The sequence below is a fragment of the Ranitomeya imitator genome, chromosome 4 (genome assembly GCF_032444005.1).
Source record: "Ranitomeya imitator isolate aRanImi1 chromosome 4, aRanImi1.pri, whole genome shotgun sequence".
In the NCBI taxonomy this organism is placed as follows: domain Eukaryota; kingdom Metazoa; phylum Chordata; class Amphibia; order Anura; family Dendrobatidae; genus Ranitomeya; species Ranitomeya imitator.
Genome location: NC_091285.1, coordinates 153,001,114 through 153,028,205, shown reverse-complemented (window position 1 = coordinate 153,028,205; position 27,092 = coordinate 153,001,114). Strand labels below are relative to the sequence as shown.

At 47.2% G+C, this 27,092-nt stretch overlaps 1 protein-coding gene across 1 annotated transcript in view; it reads left to right on the top strand.

The window, feature by feature from the left end:
• The first annotated feature begins 13,061 nt into the window (after positions 1–13,061).
• NR3C1 (nuclear receptor subfamily 3 group C member 1) overlaps positions 13,062–27,092 on the top strand; it is a 175,852-nt gene continuing 161,821 nt past the window's right edge. The window contains exons 1-2 of the mRNA XM_069764057.1: positions 13,062–13,187; positions 23,077–24,243. Coding sequence (XP_069620158.1) covers positions 23,090–24,243 — 1,154 coding nt within the window. The 5' untranslated portion in view covers positions 13,062–13,187; positions 23,077–23,089. The remainder of the gene's footprint in view (positions 13,188–23,076; positions 24,244–27,092) is intronic.

The following is a 27,092-nucleotide window of genomic DNA, read 5'->3' as shown; positions in this document are numbered from 1 at the left end:
CTTTGACAGCTCTTTGGTCTTCACCATAGTGGAGTTTGGTGTCAGACTGTTTGAGGGTGTGCACAGGTGTCTATTTATACTGATAACAAGTTTAAACAGGTGCCATTACTACAGGTAATGAGTGGAGGAAATAGGAGACTCTTAAAGAAGAAGTTACAGGTCTGTGAGAGCCAGAAATCTTGATTGTTTGTTTCTGACCAAATACATATTTTCCACCATAATATGCAAATAAAATGATAAAAAAAACAGACAATGTGATTTTCTGGATTTTTTTTTCTCAGTTTGTCTCCCATAGTTGAGGTCTACCTATGATGTAAATTACAGACGCCTCTCATCTTTTTAAGTTTTGGAACTTGCACTATTGCTGACTGACTAAATACTTTTTTGCCCCACTGTATATATATTAATATTTCATCCAGCGCGATAGCTTAAAAGCCGGTAATTCAATTGCCTGCTTTTGCCATCTTCTTCCTAAACCCGACATATGAGACATGGTTTACATACAGTAAACCATGTCATATCCCCATTTTTTTTGCATATTCCACACTACTAATGTTAGTAGTGTGTATGTGCAAAATGTGGGCGTTCTAGCTATTAAATTAAAGGGTTAAATGGCGGTAAAAATTGGCGTGGGCTCCCGCGCAATTTTCTCCGCCAGAGTGGTAAAGCCAGTGACTGAGGGCAGATATTAATAGCCTGGAGAGGTTCCATGGTTATTGCCCCCCCCGGCTAAAAACATCTGCCCCAAACCACCCCAGAAAAGGCACATCTGGAAGATGCGCCTATTCTGGCACTTGGCCACTCTCTTCCCATTCCCGTGTAGCGGTGGGATATGGGGTAATGAAGGGTTAATGTCACCTTGCTATTGTAAGGTGACATTAAGCCAGATTAATAATGGAGAGGCGTCAATTATGACACCTATCCATTATTAATCCAATAGTCTGAAATGGTTAAAAAAAAAAAAACACAAACACATTGAACAATCACTTCCAACCTGTCAAGGTTTCGATGCGTCCCCACTGGAAGGCATACTATAGTTTCTCGCTCGGGAGGCAGGATTACGGGTTCTTTACCAGAAGCCCTGATAACCCCTACCGTCTGATAGGATGGCACACTCTTCTGCATCCCACAGACGTGGATCAGTCGTTGAAGGGCTTCTTGAGTAGGCCTATGTGTAGTAGCCATCTTCCAATATCCAGGTCCCCGTTTGGTAAACATAATCTGATCGAGTTCACGTAGGTTATTTATTCCCAGTACTACAGGCACATCTTTGATAGGCTCAGGGACTATCAGGATCCCTTTTCTCCCCACTTCTTGCCCACAGATTCAAATATTCATCCACACGACCCCTGTGACCGGGATCGGTTGTTGGTTGGCAGTAAACAACCGCATCAATGTCTCCTTTTCTGGTTTGGCCAGGGCCTGAAAATGCTGCTTGAAATACGTTTCTGGCATCGTCTTCACTTGTGACCCGGTATCTATGAGGCAATCCACTAGAACTCCTTTGAATTCAGCACATAGGATAGGACACCCAGCAATCAAGTGTTCGTTATGATATGGGGCGGCCTCTCTCCTCGCCTCCCCCCGCAGAGGGCCGCACTACTGTGGGGGTTGGTAGTTTAACGGCGGCTTCCGCTGGCCTTAAGTATAGTTCCGACAGTCTCTGGCAAGTTGCCCCCATCCTCCACATTCCCAGCATTGGATGCCACCTCCTCGCCGGGGGGCACCTGGAGCCTGTCCTCGTGCCTCCAAAGCCTGATGGGAGGGGTCTTGCTCCCACTGATCCCTTATCGGTTAGGCCAAAGAATGGTTGCACGAATATGGTGGGTCAGACTGTTGTAGTTCCCCCACTCTTCGCTCCATTTGGGTCAGTTTCTCTTGCATGTTGACAAGGGACCGCTGCAAGTCCTGCACCACCTGGACCAGCATATCCTGATGGATTGGGTCCCCTCCGGTATTGGCGCCTTGGACACGCATCACCCCAGATGCGTGGCTCTCCTCTTTACTTCGGGCCACTGTTTCCGCCAGGATTTGACAATGTAAGAGCCGGATCTGCCCAGACCCGTTCTGACATTGCTCGCCTCAAGGATGTGCTGTGCAGTCCTAGAATGAATTGTTCCCGGAGTATCCGGTCATTAGAGCCCATGCCGCCAAATCCATCCGCCTCCTTTCTGTGCACCTCCGCTAACACTTCTTGCAGTGCTGTTGCATACTGAGAAATTCCTTCTTCTTCCCACTGCAGCCTAGAGAAAAATTTGGCGGGAAGGTGTCCGGCGCTAGCAGTCTCGCTGTAGATCTCTTCTAGGAACTTCCCTAGCTCCTTCAGGGTACTGTGGGTGAGTTCTGGTTGTAGGCAGACGTTTCTACGGGCTTCTCCATCTAGGGCAGTTAAAGCAATGTCCGCTTCAAGGTCTGGACTGATGTTATAAATCTTCAGGGTGCTTTGCAGCCGGGACACCCAGTCAGACAATGGCATATTATTGCCGTCAAACTTTGGTAGCACACTAAATATGATGCCCATAGGGAGTGTCCTTGCAGGGGTTCCACCAATGCCCACAGCATCTCCATTAACATTCCCGCCGTTGCTGTCTGCTGCCTCCATCTTGGTGACAGTACCCTGCTCGCAGCACCAATTGAAGCGATGGCCTGGGGACCAACACGGTGCAGGAAGACTACCATACACAAGATGAGGTGCAAACAACAAAGGGTAGATTTACTGGATGGTTAGGAATGAAGTGGATGAGGAAGATGCAAACAGGGGTATGCAATGGCAAAAGATAATTTACAAGAGTTATATTCTTTAGCTTGTCCGTAAAATAGCACGGTGCTCCAACTGTTACAGACTCAATATATGTCCCACAAGTAAATGCAAACAATAAACAAAGAATAATGCTACTCTATGTATAACCTCCCTGGCCTTCACTAAGCAGGCCTCACAGCTGCCGTGTTCTTACTATCAAAGCCTACAGTAGGCCCTGACATGTGCACAAAACAGGAACAAACTCACGGTGATGTTGGGGACTCAGATCCAGTCCCAGGGGGGCCCCAGCAGTCTAGTACGGTGGTGCGCATGGCTTTCTGCCAGCTCCATGAAACGTGGTCTTCCCCTTGCTTCGGGGTCCTGGAGGTGCTCCTGGAAACTGTAAATCCCTTTCTCGGTATCTTTGTGGCTTCTCAAACTCACACAGGACAGCCACTCTTGCTGCACCCGGAAAAGTCTATCAAATTTCACTAGTCCACTCCATTACAGGCTGTGGGTCCTCTCTTGCAGCAAAACACCACAAAGTTCTCTCTGCAGCAGCTTCAGTTCTCACACGCTGACCAGGCTCCACCCCACCCTCTGCTCAGTCTAGTTCATTCACACAGTCTATTGCAGGGGAGAAGCAGATCATTCCATCAGGCCAGACAAGGAGGTCAGGACTCTTAAATTGACAGAGTGTTCCTTACTGTCCATAACAGCACCACCCTCTTACAACTGCATTCACCATTTGTGCAGGCTGACTGTGATCACTGCGTTCACCCTTTGTGCTGGCTGACTGTGTTCATGGTGTGCACTGTTCATTCACAAAGATGACACCGGCTCCTTGTGCTGGCACCGCTCTATTGGCTACATAAACTCAGATTAAGAGATCTCATCAGCTTCGCCCTCTTTGCTAAGCACTGGCTGTGTCAGACAGTGCTTGTACAGGGGATGGCACCAATACAGGGGGCGACTGCCATCTTAGATTTTGAGCTCAGGCACACACTTCAAACACTGCTCATACCGGCTCTCCATTTTACCCATATAGAGAGCTGGTCAGAGCAATGTTGAAGTGTGTCCTGACCTCACGAGCAGTAAGAATGGCATGGAGGGCCAAATTCGGCTCGTGGGACTGCAGTTTGACGCCTATGCTTTAACGCCTGATTCAGAAATCAGTTTTTCACATGATAATGTTTTTCAGGGATAGAACCTGAACCTAATATAGTCTATGGAGCAGTTCACATCCTATTTTATGTGGACGAGTGTCCGCACAAAAACAAAAGATACATGTCCAGCTTTTAACTGACCCATGGGTCAAATTTGCCAATACTAGAATGCAAATCTATGGGGCTGTGGAGGTAAAAAAAAAAAAAAAGGTCAGTACTCGGATGTCATCTGTTTTTTACTGACTGATAGAGGTCTGATAAACCTCCAAGTTTTTTTGTATATTATCAAAAACACTGATGTAACGCGGTCATGTGTTTGCATAAGAAAAAAAAAAAATCACTGACGTCTGAATGAGGTTCTAGCCAGCTTCACATTGCCGGATGTGTTCAGATTAACCACTTCCTGATATGTGAGAAACATGTATGTCACATGTCAGGTACACAGGTGTATGGCGTATACATTAGTCAGATCTTAGTAAATATAAAAATTATTTAAATCTTTACACAAGAAAAAAAATAATAAAATATACAACTGACCCTTTTTTGTTATTTTGCCTTTCCCCAAATTTTTTTTTAATAAAAAGTGATCAAAAGGTCTTATGTACTTCAAAATTGTACCAACAGATCACCCAGTACCAATAGCTTGCCCAGAAAAAAAAAAACAAGCCCAAACAACTCCATCTGTAGAAACATAAAAATGCTTTGACTCACTGTAATTTTGCTGACCTGCAGAACCAAGTCACCAAGTCATTTTACTGCTTTAAAAAACAACAAAAACCAAACAACAATAGCAAAACTGCGGGTTTTTCTTTGTTATTTCAGTTTTACTAGACTCGAAATTTAATTTTCACAGTCTTCAGCGCATTACATGGTTAAATAAATGTTGACATTCAAAAATACAATTATGGTATTCTAAAGAAAAAAAAAGTAAAACAAAAAGTTACAGCTTTTCTCAGAGGCAAAGAATAAAAACAAAGCACCAAAAATGGCCACAATTAAAGGGGATCTATCAGTAGGATCAGCCCTTCTCAGGCCCCTTTCATATTGCGTTAATCCCCACTAACGCTTACGTCCGAACCCCCACAAAATAGGATTCGGAAGCAGGGCCATAGGCTAGTGGTACGGACACAGTGAATGTGCAGTGAGACGTAGTACACTATGTCTGAGTGTCCATCTCCAGTAGGTGTATACGTCCAAAAATGGTGCAGGACAGGGTGCACGTCGACACCATTACAGTCAATGCCCTAGTTACCGCCCATGCACAAATCATGCTTTCCAAAATTCCATTCACACCGTTCCATTTGTTTTCTTGGGCTTCTCTTCTTTTTTTTGTTAGCTGTATTTTTTTTTTAAAGCATGTCAATTCTTTCAGTGCATCACAAAGATGCAGATTTGGGCTGCAATTTTCTAGCCATAGCTTACAATTTTCATGTAAAAATGGGTATTATACCTACCGATAATTCGGTTTCCAGGAGTCCATCCTGACAGCACGCTGGAGGACGTCCTCCTCCTCCTTGCAGGGACAGGAAACACAACACGAGAGGTTAAAAGGTCCCACTCCACCCCCTTTCCCTCAGTGATTTGACAAGTAACACACCAAGGATAGATATACTTTGCAAAAATTTTATTTACCAACATATACAGCATATGAAAATAGAAACCATTGGGGGGGAAATAACAGTGCTGTCAGGATGGACTCCTGGAAACCGAATTATCGGTAGGTATAATACCCATTTTCCAGGACGTCCCCCTGACAGCACGCTGGAGAATACCAAAGAAACCTCCTCTAGGGTGGGACAACTGCCTGGAGAACTTTTCTCCCAAAAGACGTTTGATGGGCTGCTAACACATCCAATTTATAATGCCTGCAGAAAGTATCTACTCTGGCCCATGTAGCTGCTTTACAAATCTGATCTAGGGATGCCCCTGCCCGTTCGGCCCAAGAAGCCGAAACCGCTCTAGTAGAATGAGCTTTAATCCCTACTGGACAATCTACCCCTTCTGATAAGTAGGCTTTTGAGATTATAGACGTGATCCATCTCGCTATTGAAGTTTTGGAAGCTTTTTTACCTCTATTTTTACCCCCGAACAAAATGAACAGATTAGAATCCTTTCTCCAAGAACGAGTGGCTTCTAGATAGTCTAAGACCGCCTGCCTGACATCTAGGGAGTGTAACGCCTGTTCTTTCTCATTGGAAGGCTTGTCACAAAAAGAGGGTAAGATTATCTCCTGATCTCGATTTTTTGCAGACGCTATCTTGGGAATAAAGGTTGGATCTAATTTTAGTATTATATGGTCTTCTCGGACCTGAAGGTAAGGGTCTTTAACTGAAAGAGCCTGAATCTCGCCTATGCGTTTAGCTGTTGTAATTGCTACTAAAAAGGCCGTTTTCCAGGTACGTAGAGAAATAGGCATGCTTTCTCTAAGAGTATAGGGATCTTTACATAGAGCCCTGAGAACTAAATTTAAATCCCAAGAAGGAACTAGTTGTCTCAAGGTGGGACGTAATCTCTGGGTGGCCTTCACAAATCTAATTATCCACGGGTGGGAGGCCAATGGATAATCCAAGAAGGTACTAAGAGCCGAAATCTGAACCTTAAGAGTACTTGGACTAAGCCCCATGTCAAAACCAGATTGTAGAAAATTCAAAACTCTAGGAACATCCAAGGCTCCCGACATCCCGACCGACCTGCCACTTTCTGTACAAAATCTCTTCCAAATCTTGTGGTAGATGGCTATAGTCACAGGTTTCCTGCTAGCCTGGATGGTTGAAATTACTTTATCAGACAGACCTTTGGCTTTTAACATGTCCCTCTCAGGATCCATGCCGATAGATGTAATCTCTCCGGGAGTTGATGTAATACCGGCCCCTGATGGATGATATCCTTCCATAACGGGAGTCTGATAGGATCTTCCAACGTCATGGTTCCCAACAGTGGAAACCAACTTCTTCTCGGCCAGTATGGCACAATTGTTATTACTGTTGCTCGATCCTCTTGAATTTTTCTGAGCACAACTGGGATAAGTGCTATTGGAGGAAAAGCATAAGACAGAGGTTCGTTCCACGTCTGACTCAGAGCGTCGACCGCTTCCGGAAAGTCTGAGGGGTTGAGGGAATAAAATCTGGGAACCTTCGAATTTTTTCTTGTGGCGAACAAGTCTATCCCGGGAGTTCCCCAACGATGGCATAGAATTTGAAAGATTCCTTGATTCAGTTCCCACTCTGTTGGAGAAACATTTCTTCTGCTCAGGTAATCGGCTAGAATATTTTGAGATCCCTCTAGATGTACCGCTGTTATTGACAGGATCGTGTTTTCTGACCAGGTAAAAATTCTTCGTGCTAGATCTTGAAGATGCTTGTGTCTGGAACCTCCCTGATGTCTCAAAAAAGATACTGCTGTTACGTTGTCCGATAGTATCTTTACGTGTCTGTTCCTTAAACGAAGACGATTTCTTCTGAGAGCTTCCCAGACTGCATACAATTCTCTGTAGTTTGAAGACATCCGACTGATCTCTTCTGGCCACTCCCCTTGGAAAAAACTTCCTTCCAAGTGAGCTCCCCATCCCCACTGACTTGCGTCCGTGGTGATTACCACACAAGGAGTAGCAATCCAAGGAACACCCACTCTTAGGTTGTGGTCTTGAGTCCACTATAGTAACGACTTTCTTACGCTTATTGATACTCGTATCCTTCTGTCCAGGGATGAGCGACGACGATCCCATACCTTGAGAACTTGTTCCTGTAGTAGCCTTGAGTGTGCCTGAGCCCACCTGACACAAGGGATGCAAGCTGTCATCTTCCCCAAGATCTTCATGGCTGACCTTATTGTAACCGGACCTTTTAGGAATTCTAACATCATCTTCTTTATCGAGATCCGCTTGTCTTCTGGCAAAAAGGATTGTCTGTTTGTAGAGTCCAGGAGTACTCCCAGAAATATTTTTCGGGATTCTGGTTTTAGATGTGACTTTTCCCGGTTTACCACCCATCCTAGGTGTTCCAATACCGATACGACCCGATCTCTGTGTCTTAGTAGTATGTCTTCCGTTCTTGCCACTACGAGAAAATCGTCTAAGTATGGAACTATAGTTATGCCTTGGTTTCTTAGGTAAGCCACCACCTCTGCTACCAACTTCGTGAAAATCCTTGGAGCCGATGCTAGACCAAAGGGAAGACATTGAAACTGGAAGTGGCAGGTTAGGTCCGGGAATCTCACCGAGAACCTCAGCAGATCCTGAGATGAGGGATGTATTGGAACCTGATAATATGCACTCTTCAGGTCGAGAGTGCACATCATCGAGTCTTTGTTTATCAGATGAACAGTTGACCTTATGGACTCCATCCTGAATCTCTTGTACTTTACATACAAATTTAGAGGTTTTAAGTTTATTATCGTACGGGATTCTCCTGACACTTTTGGGATTGAAAACAGAGACGAATAGTGACCTGAGCCTATTTCGGAAGAGGGAACCCGAATTATGACCTGGGATTTGAATAGCTTTTGAAGGTCTGAGTACATAGGAGAATTTGTGGCTACCACCGTTGGAGCAATACATCTCTGTGGTACGTGGGAACTTAGTTCTATTTTGTAACCCTCTGCAATTATAGATAGTACATAACTGTTGTCTGAAATCAGACTCCAAGGTTCTAGAAAAAGACTTAATCTCCCGCCTATCCTTATGGCGTCATTGTCTTCTCGATCTATAACTTGAACCAAAAAGGGAACTTCTTCCCTTCCTGTTCTGAGAAAAGGAACCTCTGAAGGACCCTCTACTAGGTCTCCATTGATCTCTATACTCAGGCTGCCTGCGGGGGGGAGGAGGAGGAGGGAAAGGTCTCTTCCGAAAGGGCAGAAACTTTTTAGGTTTATCCTCAGGGAATCCTTTTTTATTATCTGAAGCAGATTCCAAAATGTCATCCAGAGCCTGGCCAAATATTCTGGAACCCGTAAAAGGGATGGCGCATAACTTATTTTTTGATGCGTTATCCCCCGACCAAGATCTAAGCCAAATGGCCCTACGGGTCGCATTTGACAAAGAACTATTTCTGGCTGCAAATCTAACTGACTCAGCTGAAGTGTCTGCCATGAAAGCCGTGGCTGACTTTATGATAGGCAAGGAGGCAATTATATCTGCCCGTGGAGTCTTGTTAATTAAATGTTCTTCTAATTGTTCCATCCATAGAAACATGGATCTTGCTACTGACGTAGCTGCGATGTTAGTCTTTATCAGAGCTGCTGAGGTTTCCCAAGCTCGACGTAACAGGATATCTGCCTTGCGATCCATAGCATCCTTGAGACTCGAAGAATCCTCAAAGGGGATGGATGTCTTCTTTGTAACCTTAGCTATGGGCACATCTACTTTCGGAATCTCTTCCCAAATCTTGATTTCTTCAGGGTTAAATGGTAGACGGTTTTTAAATTCACGTGACATCACCAATCTTCGCTCCGCATCCTTCCACTCTTGAGCAATCATCAGACGAATGTGTTCGCTCACCGGAAATACAGTCTGTTCCTGATGTGTGAGACCTCCAAACATCTGGTCTTGTCGCGATCTCGGTCGTGGCTCTTCCTTTATCTGCATAGTATCTCTTACAGCTTGAACCAGCTGCTCCGTGTCCTCAACTGGAAAATAGTACTTTCTTCCTTGCTCTTCCCTTGGCAATTCTCCTTCTTCTTGATCAGAATCTCTAATTTCCAATTCTTCTTCTGAAGAGCCGTACAGGTCCCTCTGGTCTGGATCACTTCTGAGTCTCTTACGGGCCGGGCCCGGACTGGACGGACCGCCCTGAGACATAGACGCCAAAGAATTCTGGACCTCTTCCCGGATTAGGCTTCTCATTTCTGATAATAACGAAGGTTGTTCTTCTCTGACTATTTTAGAGATACAAGAGCTACAGAGAGCTTTATTGTACGCCTCTGGGAGCTTCATACTACATACGGAGCACCTCTTAGATTTTGAAGATGCCTTTCCAGTCTTCTTTGACAGAGGAAGGGAAGTCTGGGTAGTCTCCTTATCCTAAATATAAGCATAGACACTGCTCAGTGTACTGCAGATGACAACGTACTTTGTGCTCTGCGCACTTACCCCCGCTTCCTCACTTCTGACCTCCATATCTTCTGTTGAGAGATACACAGAGTAAGTGTGTAATCTCTATCAATCACATAAAGGATATAGCAGATTCTGCTGCACTCACCCTTTGTCTCCGGCATCCGAAACGGTTCAATATGCTGGCCGGCTCGGACTATCCGCTATACCGTGTCTCGCCGCCACCTCTGTACAGTCAAGGATTGCGCCTTCTCCTCTTTCCCATAGAGGAATGCAGGACGCCCCATTGCAGTACCTTCGGTCTTACATACATGCTTCCGCGTTCCACCTGGTGGAACGCACGCCGAATGCGTACCTCCCCCCGGATGTGATGTCACCTTACCGGAAGTACTGCCTGCGTCCTACTCCCGCGTTCCACCTCGTGGAAAGCAACCGTCACCGGACCTCTCTGACATGCGGCGCCTCTTGCTGGTCTGGCGCCCGAGCCGAGAGCCTCCCACCGGGAGGAAGCGGCTCTTACCCAGGAGCTCGTCCGCTCAACTGGTCTCTGGACAGAGGGACTCCCCACCGGGAAGTTTCTGCCTTGGGCCATCCTCGCGGGGAAAAGATATTGGCACAGCCGCACGATCCCCCGGACCCTCCGGACTTGGTAAGCTTCACGCTGCGCTGCTCTCGTGTGTCCCTCCATGCAGGGACAGGAAAAACACTGAGGGAAAGGGGGTGGAGTGGGACCTTTTAACCTCTCGTGTTGTGTTTCCTGTCCCTGCAAGGAGGAGGAGGACGTCCTCCAGCGTGCTGTCAGGGGGACGTCCTGGAAAAAGCACTGTGTGAACATTACCCTTAGGCTACGGTCACAAGTTTCATTTTTTTTTCTATTCAAATTAAAAGCTGCTTTTCACCTTACCAGCAAAACCTGTGAGATTTCAGAAAAGTTTATTTTTTACTAACTGAATTGGAAAACTGCTGCGTGCTCCTTCTTTCAGCAGAGTTGTTTCACTATAGAATGCAATGAGAGTGCAAAAACGCTGCAAAAATACGCCAAAAAGGCAGAAAAATCTGCTTTTTACTGCCAAGAGAGTAGGCAGGGGCAGAATATAAGAGGGTCAATCTGGGCGGTAGCCCAGGGCCCAGTGGTGTGGGGGGACCCTGGGCTACCGCACAGATTGCCCGTCGCCATCAGGGCATTACTGCCCGTGCCCTGACTGGCATATCATTTATGGGCCCGGTGGGCAGAGAGGGGCCCCTTCTCATCTGCTCACTGGGCCCCTACCGGCGCTGCGGCGGTTTCCTATTGACGCTAACAACAGCCGTCAGCCAATTGAAGGCTAAGTAAATAAGGCAGCACACTGCAGCGCTAGAACATAAAAACTTGAAAAACTAAATTTGAACTGCATTACTGCACTAGAAATATGAAAAATGAGAGCGTTTAGCGCATAAAAATGGCCAATTTTATGTGTACCTGGTAGCCCCTTTATGGCATCTTATACCAGGTCCTACACTTGCCTTGCCTTACTTTTTGGATGTGCCGGTCAGGTTTTTGAAATGTATTCTCTAGCCTTCTGATCGTGCACTCCGCCTCCTAGCTTCAGGTGTTTTAATTACAGCAGGTCCAATACCCCTCCACAGAGAGAGAGAATTTTAGTCTGGTAAGAGGTTTTCACATGTACCCATTCAGATGGAGACGTTTATTCTCAGCGAGGTAAGGCAAGTTTAGGACCTGGTATAAGAGAGATGCCGTAAAGGGGCTACCAGGTACACATAAAATTGGCCATTTTTATGCGCTAAACGCTCTCATTTTTCATATTTCTAGTGCAGTAATGCAGTTCAAATTTCGTGTTTTCAAGTTTGCATGTTTTAGCGCTGCAGTGTGCTGCCTTATTTACTTAACTATATACGAGTTGGCGACTCTAGGTTCAGCACCTGTTCACACTGAGTCTATGTTTGGATGTGCCGGTCAGGTTTTTGAAATGTAGCCAACTGAAGGCTGGCAGCTGAAGTCGGCCGCAGGCGCAGCGCACACGTCGCCGGCGTCTGACGCCATTGTCAGTCGCTGTCGAGTGCGCGCTGCTGGAGGGAGCTCGCCGCCTGGAGCGCTGGTCAGGTGAGGAGAACTCGGTTTGGTTTTTTTTGCTATCCTAACGGCAATCCGGGCTTGCCAGAATGCTGGACAGTCAGTGACACTGTCTGACTGGGGGCAATATGCTTGTGCAGGCGTGTACTACGGAGGACATAGAATAAACTTCAATCCAATATTGCAGCCAGCATGCAGCCAGCAGGTAAGGAAAGGGTAAATCAAACACCCGAAAACTCTGCCCATATGACCGAAAACCGGTCCTGCCAAATTCAGGTGACAGGTTCCCTTTAATCCACCCCTGAGAGTAGGTTTTAGCTGCAGAAAAAAAAAAAACGCAACTTGTGAACAAACGCGAGAGTATACTGTTTTCTCCTACGTTATCTTTGATAAACAGTAAACAGGAAATGACAACCATGCATAAACAGAAACAAGCTGCCATACAAATGAATGCATTAACCCTGAATATGATGGCGCTCCATCATAGCGCGAGGTCACGGGAATAGTAACTGTGGGAATACAATGCAATATTGGAAACCAATGCTTATTGGCAGCGATCTGAGCAGATGCCGGCCGTTTACAGCAGTCGGCACCGGACCTGGGCGGACCGGGGTCAACTTCATAACCCGCGCCATCATATACATATCCATCATGGGGTGTTAATGGGTTAAGCCAAGTGGGCGTGATCCTTAACAGGTCTCATGAGCATCACGCCCCCTTGTCCAACAAGACTAGATTTATAGCCAGCTCTCAGGAACAGAAAATAGTCAGGCAGCCAGCGGTTCCAAGTAAGAGGCCATGTTTCAGATCGGCTAGATACAGGGGCAGCTGTGTGGGGCCCCCTATCGGATGCACCGGGCGCAGCAGCTGTGGCCGCGGTGTGTGCCCCCGTGCGGGAGCCGAGGCTGGGCACCGGCGGCTGTAGTTGCCGGCAGCAGCCAACAGGTTGCAGCGTTCCCCGCTCGCTGCGCCGGCCTCTCCCTCCTCGCAGAGCCCCCTCCGCCGGGCGGCCGCCCTCCGCCTCTCTCCTCCCTACATGTCCGGGATAGGCGGCTCCCAACCCCGAGGGCGCCTCTGCCGTCTGCACCGCGCATCGGGGCCGCTGGGAGCGTCGCACGGAGGGGACACCGCGAGAGCCATGCCCGGAGTGTGAGGGCCGGAGGAGTAAGTGTCCGCGCTGCGAGCGGGCGGCAGAGCCACTCCGGAGCTGCGGGACGGCACTGCCATGTTCCCGGGAGCCGCGCTCACACCGGGGAAGTTCCGTGTGGTCCCGGTGCACACCCACCGCTCAGCGGCAGCAGCCGCACGAATGGCGCCTGAAGGGCACCGCTCCCGCCCGAGCCAGGAGAGGCGGCGCCGGACACCCCGCCAGTGAGCACGGGCCGGAGCGTCCGTGCACCGAACTTTCCCTGCCGTACTTCGCCCGTCACCGCTGCTCGTGACTTGTGGGCTCGCAGCTGTTCTGAAACTCACTACTCCCAGCAGTCCCCGGGAGGCGCCCGGTCGGAGTTGTGTGCTCACAACAGCTGAGGAGCCACAGGTTGCTAGGCCGTGACGTGCTGGACGGTGGGCTCCATTCCCCCGTGACGTGCTGGACGGTGGGCTCCACTCCCCCGTGACGTGCTGGACGGTGGGCTCCATTCCCCCGTGACGGGGACGCTGTTTATTTCCTCCGCTGACAGCAGCGCGGGCTGAGGGGGCGGGGCCGCCGTGACGTCACAGGCTCACTAGTATTAATAGACGTCGTGTACAGTGAGGGGGGCGTCTACTCACTAGTGCTAATGGTGGGCGGATAGTAATGGGGTCCTGTACTCACTAGTGCTAATGGTGGGCGGATAGTAATGGGGTCCTGTACTCACTAGTGCTAATGGTGGGCGGATAGTAATGGGGTCCTGTACTCACTAGTGCTAATGGTGGGCGGATAGTAATGGGGTCCTGTACTCACTAGTGCTAATGGTGGGCGGATAGTAATGGGGTCCTGTACTCACTAGTGCTAGTGGTGGGCGGATAGTAATGGGGTCCTGTACTCACTAGTGCTAGTGGTGGGCGGATAGTAATGGGGTCCTGTACTCACTAGTGCTAATGGTGGGCGGATAGTAATGGGGTCCTGTACTCACTAGTGCTAATGGTGGGCGGATAGTAATGGGGTCCTGTACTCACTAGTGCTAATGGTGGGCGGATAGTAATGGGGTCCTGTACTCACTAGTGCTAATGGTGGGCGGATAGTAATGGGGTCCTGTACTCACTAGTGCTATGGTGGGCGGATAGTAATGGGGTCCTGTACTCACTAGTGCTAATGGTGGGCGGATAGTAATGGGGTCCTGTACTCACTAGTGCTAATGGTGGGCGGATAGTAATGGGGTCCTGTACTCACTAGTGCTAATGGTGGGCGGATAGTAATGGGGTCCTGTACTCACTAGTGCTAATGGTGGGCGGATAGTAATGGGGTCCTGTACTCACTAGTGCTAATGGTGGGCGGATAGTAATGGGGTCCTGTACTCACTAGTGCTAGTGGTGGGCGGATAGTTATGGGGTCCTGTACTCACTAGTATTAATGGTGGGCGGATAGTAATGGGGTCCTGTACTCACTAGTGCTAATGGTGGGCGGATAGTAATGGGGTCCTGTACTCACTAGTGCTAGTGGTGGGCGGATAGTTATGGGGTCCTGTACTCACTAGTGCTAATGGTGGGCGGATAGTAATGGGGTCCTGTACTCACTAGTGCTAATGGTGGGCGGATAGTAATGGGGTCCTGTACTCACTAGTGCTAGTGGTGGGCGGATAGTAATGGGGTCCTGTACTCACTAGTGCTAATGGTGGGCGGATAGTAATGGGGTCCTGTACTCACTAGTGCTAATGGTGGGCGGATAGTAATGGGGTCCTGTACTCACTAGTGCTAGTGGTGGGCGGATAGTTATGGGGTCCTGTACTCACTAGTATTAATGGTGGGCGGATAGTAATGGGGTCCTGTACTCACTAGTGCTAATGGTGGGCGGATAGTAATGGGGTCCTGTACTCACTAGTGCTAATGGTGGGCGGATAGTAATGGGGTCCTGTACTCACTAGTGCTAGTGGTGGGCGGATAGTTATGGGGTCCTGTACTCACTAGTATTAATGGTGGGCGGATAGTAATGGGGTCCTGTACTCACTAGTGCTAATGGTGGGCGGATAGTAATGGGGTCCTGTACTCACTAGTGCTAATGGTGGGCGGATAGTAATGGGGTCCTGTACTCACTAGTGTTAATGGTGGGCGGATAGTAATGGGGTCCTGTACTCACTAGTATTAATGGTGGGCGGATAGTAATGGGGTCCTGTACTCACTAGTGCTAATGGTGGGCGGATAGTAATGGGGTCCTGTACTCACTAGTGCTAATGGTGGGCGGATAGTAATGGGGTCCTGTACTCACTAGTATTAATGGTGGGCGGATAGTAATGGGGTCCTGTACTCACTAGTGCTAATGGTGGGCGGATAGTAATGGGGTCCTGTACTCACTAGTGCTAATGGTGGGCGGATAGTAATGGGGTCCTGTACTCACTAGTGCTAATGGTGGGCGGATAGTAATGGGGTCCTGTACTCACTAGTGCTAATGGTGGGCGGATAGTAATGGGGTCCTGTACTCACTAGTGCTAGTGGTGGGCGGATAGTTATGGGGTCCTGTACTCACTAGTATTAATGGTGGGCGGATAGTAATGGGGTCCTGTACTCACTAGTGCTAATGGTGGGCGGATAGTAATGGGGTCCTGTACTCACTAGTGCTAGTGGTGGGCGGATAGTTATGGGGTCCTGTACTCACTAGTGCTAATGGTGGGCGGATAGTAATGGGGTCCTGTACTCACTAGTGCTAATGGTGGGCGGATAGTAATGGGGTCCTGTACTCACTAGTGCTAATGGTGGGCGGATAGTAATGGGGTCCTGTACTCACTAGTGCTAATGGTGGGCGGATAGTAATGGGGTCCTGTACTCACTAGTGCTAATGGTGGGCGGATAGTAATGGGGTCCTGTACTCACTAGTGCTAATGGTGGGCGGATAGTAATGGGGTCCTGTACTCACTAGTGCTAGTGGTGGGCGGATAGTAATGGGGTCCTGTACTCACTAGTGCTAGTGGTGGGCGGATAGTAATGGGGTCCTGTACTCACTAGTGCTAATGGTGGGCGGATAGTAATGGGGTCCTGTACTCACTAGTGCTAATGGTGGGCGGATAGTAATGGGGTCCTGTACTCACTAGTGCTAATGGTGGGCGGATAGTAATGGGGTCCTGTACTCACTAGTGCTAATGGTGGGCGGATAGTAATGGGGTCCTGTACTCACTAGTGCTAATGGTGGGCGGATAGTAATGGGGTCCTGTACTCACTAGTGCTATGGTGGGCGGATAGTAATGGGGTCCTGTACTCACTAGTGCTAATGGTGGGCGGATAGTAATGGGGTCCTGTACTCACTAGTGCTATGGTGGGCGGATAGTAATGGGGTCCTGTACTCACTAGTGCTAATGGTGGGCGGATAGTAATGGGGTCCTGTACTCACTAGTGCTAATGGTGGGCGGATAGTAATGGGGTCCTGTACTCACTAGTGCTAATGGTGGGCGGATAGTAATGGGGTCCTGTACTCACTAGTGCTAGTGGTGGGCGGATAGTTATGGGGTCCTGTACTCACTAGTATTAATGGTGGGCGGATAGTAATGGGGTCCTGTACTCACTAGTGCTAATGGTGGGCGGATAGTAATGGGGTCCTGTACTCACTAGTGCTAGTGGTGGGCGGATAGTTATGGGGTCCTGTACTCACTAGTGCTAATGGTGGGCGGATAGTAATGGGGTCCTGTACTCACTAGTGCTAATGGTGGGCGGATAGTAATGGGGTCCTGTACTCACTAGTGCTAGTGGTGGGCGGATAGTAATGGGGTCCTGTACTCACTAGTGCTAATGGTGGGCGGATAGTAATGGGGTCCTGTACTCACTAGTGCTAATGGTGGGCGGATAGTAATGGGGTCCTGTACTCACTAGTGCTAGTGGTGGGCGGATAGTTATGGGGTCCTGTACTCACTAGTATTAATGGTGGGCGGATAGTAATGGGGTCCTGTACTCACTAGTGCTAATGGTGGGCGGATAGTAATGGGGTCCTGTACTCACTAGTGCTAATGGTGGGCGGATAGTAATGGGGTCCTGTACTCACTAGTGCTAGTGGTGGGCGGATAGTTATGGGGTCCTGTACTCACTAGTATTAATGGTGGGCGGATAGTAATGGGGTCCTGTACTCACTAGTGCTAATGGTGGGCGGATAGTAATGGGGTCCTGTACTCACTAGTGCTAATGGTGGGCGGATAGTAATGGGGTCCTGTACTCACTAGTGTTAATGGTGGGCGGATAGTAATGGGGTCCTGTACTCACTAGTATTAATGGTGGGCGGATAGTAATGGGGTCCTGTACTCACTAGTGCTAATGGTGGGCGGATAGTAATGGGGTCCTGTACTCACTAGTGCTAATGGTGGGCGGATAGTAATGGGGTCCTGTACTCACTAGTATTAATGGTGGGCGGATAGTAATGGGGTCCTGTACTCACTAGTGCTAATGGTGGGCGGATAGTAATGGGGTCCTGTACTCACTAGTGCTAATGGTGGGCGGATAGTAATGGGGTCCTGTACTCACTAGTGCTAATGGTGGGCGGATAGTAATGGGGTCCTGTACTCACTAGTGCTAATGGTGGGCGGATAGTAATGGGGTCCTGTACTCACTAGTGCTAGTGGTGGGCGGATAGTTATGGGGTCCTGTACTCACTAGTATTAATGGTGGGCGGATAGTAATGGGGTCCTGTACTCACTAGTGCTAATGGTGGGCGGATAGTAATGGGGTCCTGTACTCACTAGTGCTAGTGGTGGGCGGATAGTTATGGGGTCCTGTACTCACTAGTGCTAATGGTGGGCGGATAGTAATGGGGTCCTGTACTCACTAGTGCTAATGGTGGGCGGATAGTAATGGGGTCCTGTACTCACTAGTGCTAGTGGTGGGCGGATAGTTATGGGGTCCTGTACTCACTAGTATTAATGGTGGGCGGATAGTAATGGGGTCCTGTATTCACTAGTGCTAATGGTGGGCGGATAGTAATGGGGTCCTGTACTCACTAGTGCTAATGGTGGGCGGATAGTAATGGGGTCCTGTACTCACTAGTGCTAGTGGTGGGCGGATAGTTATGGGGTCCTGTACTCACTAGTATTAATGGTGGGCGGATAGTAATGGGGTCCTGTACTCACTAGTGCTAATGGTGGGCGGATAGTAATGGGGTCCTGTACTCACTAGTGCTAATGGTGGGCGGATAGTAATGGGGTCCTGTACTCACTAGTGTTAATGGTGGGCGGATAGTAATGGGGTCCTGTACTCACTAGTATTAATGGTGGGCGGATAGTAATGGGGTCCTGTACTCACTAGTGCTAATGGTGGGCGGATAGTAATGGGGTCCTGTACTCACTAGTGCTAATGGTGGGCGGAAAGTAATGGGGTCCTGTACTCACTAGTATTAATGGTGGGCGGATAGTAATGGGGTCCTGTACTCACTAGTGCTAGTGGTGGGCGGATAGTAATGGGGTCCTGTACTCACTAGAGCTAGTGGTGGGCGGATAGTAATGGGGTCCTGTACTCACTAGTGCTAGTGGTGGGCGGATAGTAATGGGGTCCTGTACTCACTAGTGCTAGTGGTGGGCGGATAGTAATGGGGTCCTGAACTCACTAGTGCTAATGGTGTGCGGATAGTAATGGGGTCCTGTACTCACTAGTATTAATGGTGGGCGGATAGTAATGGGGTCCTGAACTCACTAGTGCTAATGGTGTGCGGATAGTAATGGGGTCCTGTACTCACTAGTATTAATGGTGGGCGGATAGTAATGGGGTCCTGAACTCACTAGTGCTAATGGTGGGCGGATAGTAATGGGGTCCTGTACTCACTAGTATTAATGGTGGGCGGATAGTGATGGGGTCCTGTACTCACTAGTATTAATGGTGGGCGGATAGTAATGGGGTCCTGTACTCACTAGTATTAATGGTGGGCGGATAGTAATGGGGTCCTGTACTCACTAGTGCTAATGGTGTGCGGATAGTAATGGGGTCCTGTACTCACTAGTATTAATGGTGGGCGGATAGTTATGGGGTCCTGTACTCACTAGTATTAATGGTGGGCAGATAGTAATGGGGTCCTGTACTCACTAGTGCTAGTGGTGGGCGGATAGTTATGGGGTCCTGTACTCACTAGTATTAATGGTGGGCGGATAGTAATGGGGTCCTGTACTCACTAGTATTAATGGTGGGCGGATAGTAATGGGGTCCTGTACTCACTAGTATTAATGGTGGGCGGATAGTAATGGGGTCCTGTACTCACTAGTGCTAATGGTGGGCAGATAGTAATGGGGTCCTGTACTCACTAGTGCTAGTGGTGGGCGGATAGTTATGGGGTCCTGTACTCACTAGTATTAATGGTGGGCGGATAGTAATGGGGTCCTGTACTCACTAGTATTAATGGTGGGCGGATAGTTATGGGGTCCTGTACTCACTAGTGCTAATGGTGGGCGGATAGTAATGGGGTCCTGTACTCACTAGTGCTAATGGTGGGCGGATAGTAATGGGGTCCTGTACTCACTAGTATTAATGGTGGGCGGATAGTAATGGGGTCCTGTACTCACTAGTATTAGTGGTGGGCGGATAGTAATGGGGTCCTGTACTCACTAGTGCTAATGGTGGGCGGATAGTAATGGGGTCCTGTACTCACTAGTATTAATGGTGGGCGGATAGTAATGGGGTCCTGTACTCACTAGTATTAATGGTGGGCGGATAGTAATGGGGTCCTGTACTCACTAGTGCTAATGGTGGGCGGATAGTTATGGGGTCCTGTACTCACTAGTGCTAATGGTGGGCGGATAGTAATGGGGTCCTGTACTCACTAGTGCTAATGGTGGGCGGATAGTAATGGGGTCCTGTACTCACTAGTGCTAATGGTGGGCGGATAGTAATGGGGTCCTGTACTCACTAGTATTAATGGTGGGCGGATAGTAATGGGCTCCTGTACTCACTAGTATTAATGGAGGGCGGATAGTAATGGGGTCCTGTACTGACTAGTATTAATGGTGGGCGGATAGTAATGGGCTCCTGTACTCACTAGTATTAATGGTGGGCGGATAGTAATGGGCTCCTGTACTCACTAGTATTAATGGTGGGCGGATAGTAATGGGGTCCTGTACTCGCGCTGATGGTGGGTGGATAGTAATGGGGTCCTGTACTCACTAGTGCTAATGGTGGGCGGATAGTAATAGGGTCCTGTACTCACTAGTGCTAATGGTGGGCAGATAGTAATGGGGTCCTGTTATCACTAGTGCTAGTTTTGGGTGTGTACTAATGGGGGTGGGGGCTTATACTGGGCTCCTGTACTCACTAGTATTAATGTTATATATAATAATGGGGGCTTACACTGGGCTCCTGTACTCACTAGTATTAATGGTATATATAATAATGGGGCTTACACTGGGCTCATGTACTCACTAGTATTAATGCTATATATATAGTAATGGGGGCTTACACGGGGCTCCTGTACTCACTAGTATTAATGCTATATATAATAATGGGGGCTTACACTGAGCTCCTGTGTCCTGTCCTCACTAGTGCTAATTTTGGGTGTGTAGTAATGGGGGTGGGGGCTTACACTGGGCTCCTGTACTCACTAGTATTATTGGTATAGTAATGGGGGAGTTATTCTGGGCTTCTGTACTCACTAGTATTAATGTTATATATAATAATGGGGGCTTACACGGGGCTCCTGTACTCACTAGTATTAATGCTATATATGATAATGGGGGCTTACACTGAGCTCCTGTGTCCTGTCCTCACTAGTGCTAATTTTGGGTGTGTAGTAATGGGGGTGGGGGCTTACACTGGGCTCCTGTACTCACTAGTATTATTGGTATAGTAATGGGGGAGTTATTCTGGGCTTCTGTACTCACTAGTATTAATGCTATATATAATAATGGGGGCTTACACTGGGCTCCTGTACTCACTAGTTTTAATAGCTGTTGTGTACAGTGAGGGGGGAGGGTCTACTCACTAGTGCTAATGGTGGGTGGATAGTAATGGAGGCTTACAGGGGGGTCCTGTACTCACTAGTATTAATGGTGTGTGTATCATAATTCAGGTTATACTGGGCTCCTATGTTCACTAGTATTAATGGTGTGTTTGTGTATAGTATGGGGGCTTACACGGGGGTCCTATACTCTCTAGTATTAATAGTATAGTAATGGTGCTTATTCTGGGCTCTTGTATTCACTAGTATTAATGAATGTATAGTAATGGGGGTTATACTGGGTTCCTATACTCACTAGTATTAATGGTGGGTGTATAGTAATGGAAGGGTTATACTGGGGTCCTGTACTCACTAGTATTAATGGTGCTTACACTGGGGTGTTGTCTTCACTAGTATTAATAAACGTCATGTACTGTGATGGGAGGCTTATACTCACTAGTACTAATGGTTGGAGTATAGTAATGGGGGCTTACACTTGGGTCCTGTACTCACTAGTATTATTGCTATAGTAATGGGGGTTATACTGGGGTGTTGTCCTCACTACTAGTGTTAATGGATGTATAGTAATTAAGGTGTACTGGGCTCCTGTACTCACTAGTGTTAATGGTGTATATTGAAATGGGGGCTTATACGTTATTCCTGTTACTAGTATTAATGGTGGATGTATGTCTAGTAATGGGGGGCTTATACTGGGCTCCTGTACCCACTATTAATGGTGGGTGTATAGTAATGGGGGCTTATACTGAGGTCCTGTTCTCTCCAGTATTAATGGTGTGTGTAGTAATGGGGGCTCATACTGGGGTCCTATTATCACTAGTAGTAATGGAGCTTATACTTTGGTCCTGTGCTCGCTAGAATTAGTAGCGTGGTGTATATTTTACGCTAATACTAGAGAGCTGTATGTAAGTGTGGGGAGACGTGGACTGGAGTTCTGTACGCAGGACCATTAGTATTGAGTACATTGAAGGTGGCTAGTCGTGTAATAATAATGATGATAATATTATGTATGTGCTCAGTGATACTCACTATACTAGTGATGGGTGGGTGTATAAGGAGAGTAGGCTTGTCTTGTACTCACTAGTATTTATAATGGTGGGTATTACTAGTGAGTACAACGTATCCCCCTATAACGTATGTATGTTCCATTGTTTCCATTTTTGTAATAAAGCACTGTCACTTTTCAGTCCACCCAGGGAACTTGAAACTGCAGTTGTTTCTCACTATTAAAGCAGAGAGTGTGGCCTTCCATGAAGCCTGGGCTTCACCGGAGGATAAGCTGGAAGTGCTGGAGACCTCAGATGTTTGTGCTGTGCTTTGGAATAGGTCATTGTGATCAGTGGGATACGGGGTCTCGTGGCTCCAGTATACAAGTGGGTGGAGCATGACAAACCCTCCCTAATTGAGGGGAACGGCTCTTGTGGCAGGACGTCATGTATTTGGCGATGTTTTAGGTGACTTGTTCTTGTATTGCATGCCTATGTTTAAGACCCTGAAGATTGGATACATCTGATTATAAAACTGTGTTTTCTGCGCCCCACGACCATAGACTAGAGACTTTGTGTCCTGCTTTATTCTCCATCTTGCAGGGTGTGCTGCGAGGCCCAGTCTATAGCATTAGGAAGTTGTGATTTGCATTGCTAATCTGTAATTAGTGACACTGCCGAGCGTATGTCTGTTTCCCGGTATTGCCGCCTTGTGTTCTGTTGAATAGAAGCCTGATTGTTTGACTCGTGAGATCAGAGGCTGTAGACTGTATGTGCCGGTAACTAATGTGTCTCGTTACACAGCTGAAGCATGGCACACCATCTGGTCAGGTGTGGTGTCTGTGTAGGGGTTACATCTAACCTTTCCACCTCCACCTTGCTGCTTTAAATTGTAGTGTTTTACTACAGTTATATGCTTTATTTTATTGTCATGGGGCAGTAAAGGGTTAAAGGTAATCCTAGCTGTTTCTTGTTGCCTGTTTTTTTTTACAATTCTGTTTTCTTCCTTGTCACATCTCAGGCATCGGTACTCGATGGATCCCAAAGACCTATTAAAGCCACCCAATGAATCTCAGGCTGTGACAGGCGCACATTACAGTGACAAGACAGGGACTGTGATTGACTTATTTACAACCTACAGAGGTGGAGCCTGTGTGAACACGTCTACATCTTCTGCTACATCACCTGCAGGACTGCCAGACACAAGACAGCCACAGTGCAAACAACAGTTGTCAGGAACTGTGGACCCAGCTAAGGGTTTAGGCAATGTGCCACAGCCGGACCTGTCCAAGGCAGTCTCGCTTTCAATGGGACTCTATATGGGGGAGCCAGACACAAAAGTAATGGGCAACGAACTTGGCTATACTCAGCAGGCTCCAATTGGAGTCCCGGCAGCAGATACAGATTTCAAGCTCTTGGAAGAGAGCATTGCCAGCCTTCAGGCAAAACCGCCTGTCCCTGAGGGCCCTGAAGACAAAGGAGGCATCAAATGTGATACGTCTACCCAAGCAAGTCCGTCTGCACAGAGTCAGGGGGGCAGCATTGGGAGCAGTGTTGCCAAGTTATATTCCAAAGACCAAAGCACCTTTGACCTTTTACAGGATTTAGACTTGCCCGCAGGTTCACCGAGGGATGGTAAGGGCAGTCCTTGGGAGTTAGACCCCATATTTGAAGATGATACAGTTGGATTACTTTCTCCTTTGACCACTGATGACGAATTTCTTTTGAGGTCCGGTGCATTAAATGAGGACTGCAAACCTCTTGTTATGCAGGATTGTACACCTAAAGTGGAGGACTTGCTACTCCCCAACCCCGAAATACAGCTGTCTCAAGTGAAAACTGAAAAAGAAGACTTTATAGAGCTGTGTACCCCCGGAGTGGTAAAACAGGAAAAATTTAGTCCAGCTTATTGTAGTAGCCATTTTTCAGGATCTCGTCTGTTTGGTAACAAATCATCAGCAATTTCTGTGCATGGTGTTAGCACTTCAGGGGGGCAAATGTACCACTATGACTTGAACACCTCCCCCATGGCTCAGAAACAGCCAGACCAGAAGCCAATTTTTGCTTTGGGCACAACTCTGTCCACTATTTCGGATTCATGGAATAGGATCCATGGGACTGGGGATGACCATACCGCCGGGAATGTAAATTATTCAGGAAGGCCCATCTTTTCAAATGGCTACTCAAGGTAAGATTTTCCACTTTCTGTGGCGTGTACACATTTGTTTAGTATTTTTCCATATGTCTTTGAAAAGATTCTTATGGTGTGACCATATGTTGGAGAACCCGTCCTGCGATATAGCCCTAGACTCCGACATGGGCTGTATATCTGACCCGTGCAGCCTTCCAAGCAGTCATGGAGTTAACGTCACGTTGTTACCAGGTAAACTTCCAGTGTTGTGTTCCGAGGAACAAATTGATGTCGCTTGGTTTAATTTCAGAATTGGTTAATATTACACCGGGGAGATTGCACATAAAATGCGCAGCCAGTTGTTTGTTTTCCCCGGCTGCTTGGTTTATGAGTGTTCTGGCAGAACACATGTTGTGCGTTGACTCTGCGTTTTGCAAGGGCTCAACCTTTGTTATATTTCTCTACTTTTTTTCTGGCTTTGCACTTTTTGAAATGATCTAAATGGTACCAATCGGTGAATTTGTGCTGATAAATAGGATGAATTGGTCACGGAGCTGCGAACTTGCTGCAGTGTTTGTTTTCCCAACACGAAGCGTAAGTAGTGTTTATTAGAGCTGCACCTCTTCTGTAAGTTCTGGAAAATATTAATTAATTCTTTTGATCATTTATTTTTTTTTATATATACAAGTTTACACTGTTATGCCTCCTGCAGTTATTAATCTGACCACTGTCTCTCGTCAAGGGGGTGTATCACTACATTGTGAGTCATCTCCGATTGGATAATACCATTTGGGGGTCTGTTCCTGCGCACTGATGGCCGAGTTATCAATGTATCTTAAAATACTCAGTTTTGCGGCTTGATTTTTGAGCAATACTGGTATTTACTATAGTGGACATGTCTGTGAGGGCGACCAGTCAAATTTAATGCAAAAGGCTTATTACCTGAAGTTTATTGCCCTCTGATTATATACCGGTAGATGTATTGTGCAGACAAACTTCTTAATTGAGTATTGTGGCTTCGATCCCATCCCTATAGAAGAATCTACACATCTGTGTGCCCAGGAATCCCTCGAAGGAGATACATGGCATGAATGGATGAAAATAGGACTTGTTCCACTTTTCCGATTCTCCTTTATCATTGCTCTTTTGTAGTAGAATACACGCTCTGGCGTCTCCAAGTGATCCTTTAAGATGCCTGAAAGAACGTGTATCTCTTGAGTGTTGTGCATAGTGTTTCATCAATCCTGAGATCTTTCTATTCCTCCGCTGCATCAGACACTTTACAAATAATTATCTTCATTCAGGCTCCTACTGTTTGGCTGGATGGAAACAAACAAATTAAACCCAAACTTTAGTGTGAGGCTGCAGTCGTATCTTATCTAACCATTATTTGTGTTGGGTGAGTGAAGAACTGGACCACATCACGTTGGAAGTCTGGTACGCATTAGATCGGATACAGAGAAATGTAGATTAATTCTTGATATAATGGCGTGAAGAACCATTCCGCAGCTCGCGTTTACTTAATGAAAGGCTGTCCCTGAGAAAACTAAAGGGGGTTAGGTATGAAGGGTATCACAGCTCTACAATTTCCCAACTTCTGCCTCCTGTACCATGACTGTTCTCGCAAAGACCCCAGATCACTGTCTGACGCCAGATTGTGTAGACTGTGCGAGTAAATATTTTTAGCCCTTAATGTATGACTTGTCGATTCTGAGTACTAACGGTTTCCTTTTACCATTGCATTCACTAATCGCCACAAACTGCCTTTAATGTGGACAGGTTGTCTGACCGTTAATGAAACGGATACTTCTGGCTCTCGAGTAAAGTGTACTTTTGGCACAGCCTGGTTGGTGTTTAGATAAAATATATGGTTATAGATGCCACAGTCATTCTATAATAATCATTGTATGCACGTGGTCTGGCACCATTGGGGTCCTCTCAGCTTAATCTTCTATAAATGGACCCTAGTATGAATGTCTGATCATGTGAATTGCATTATTCCCGGTGTAACTACTTTCATGGACTGAGAATTTCCTGTCTTGTGTCCCTGCCGCACATCTTGTACCATCATTACTGATGCATTTCCTTGCAGGGAATGTACAGAGAAACGCGTTCTGATGTAGATGCCCCATGCTGCCGAGCCGACGCGCTTTCCTGGTAACCAGTGCTGGTTATCTGTATTTTCTCAGTTTCGGGTGGGTGGTATTTGGTGCTGGAGGCACGTACTCCAGGCTGACATGCCTCAGACTGCTGCTTTCCGGTAACTTGTGGGAGTAAGCTTTCTTACTAAACTGATCCCATACGTCAGCCATGATACAGATTTACTTTCTGTGTAATATGACGGTAATGGAGTGATAATCGTGCTTGTCACCCAGCTTTCCCACACTGCTGTTTGGTTATTGTGGCTGGGGATATTCTGGATCGCTTATTTTTCCCTCTGTTCCTGCTGCAGTATGTCGCTTGTCTGGTTCCCAGTTCAATGTTCCCTTTTTAGCACAAACCTTTCCTGAATCCAATGTTGGCGTCACCTTCTCACTTATTGTATGCGCCGGTTGGTGAGCTTTATCTGATGCCATCTACAAGGGTAGAAGCTGTATAAAATCTTGGGCAGCTGATTTAAAAAATGAAGAAATAATTCTGAATTAAAAGGCTTTTCACACAATGCATTTTTTTTTTTAAATATCTTGGCTGCTTGTTTTTTATCTATTTCAATTGGTGGTGCAAAAATGAGAAAATGCCTTTTTTTTTTTTTTTCCTTCACTGAACATTATCAGCGTGCATAGGAGATAAATGTACCCCGACAAGCTGCATCTTGTGAACATAGCGTAAACCAGTATAATAAAAATTGCATTAACCTGTTATAGGCAAAATCAATTCAACGTGAGTGACTAGTTTATTTCTAGACT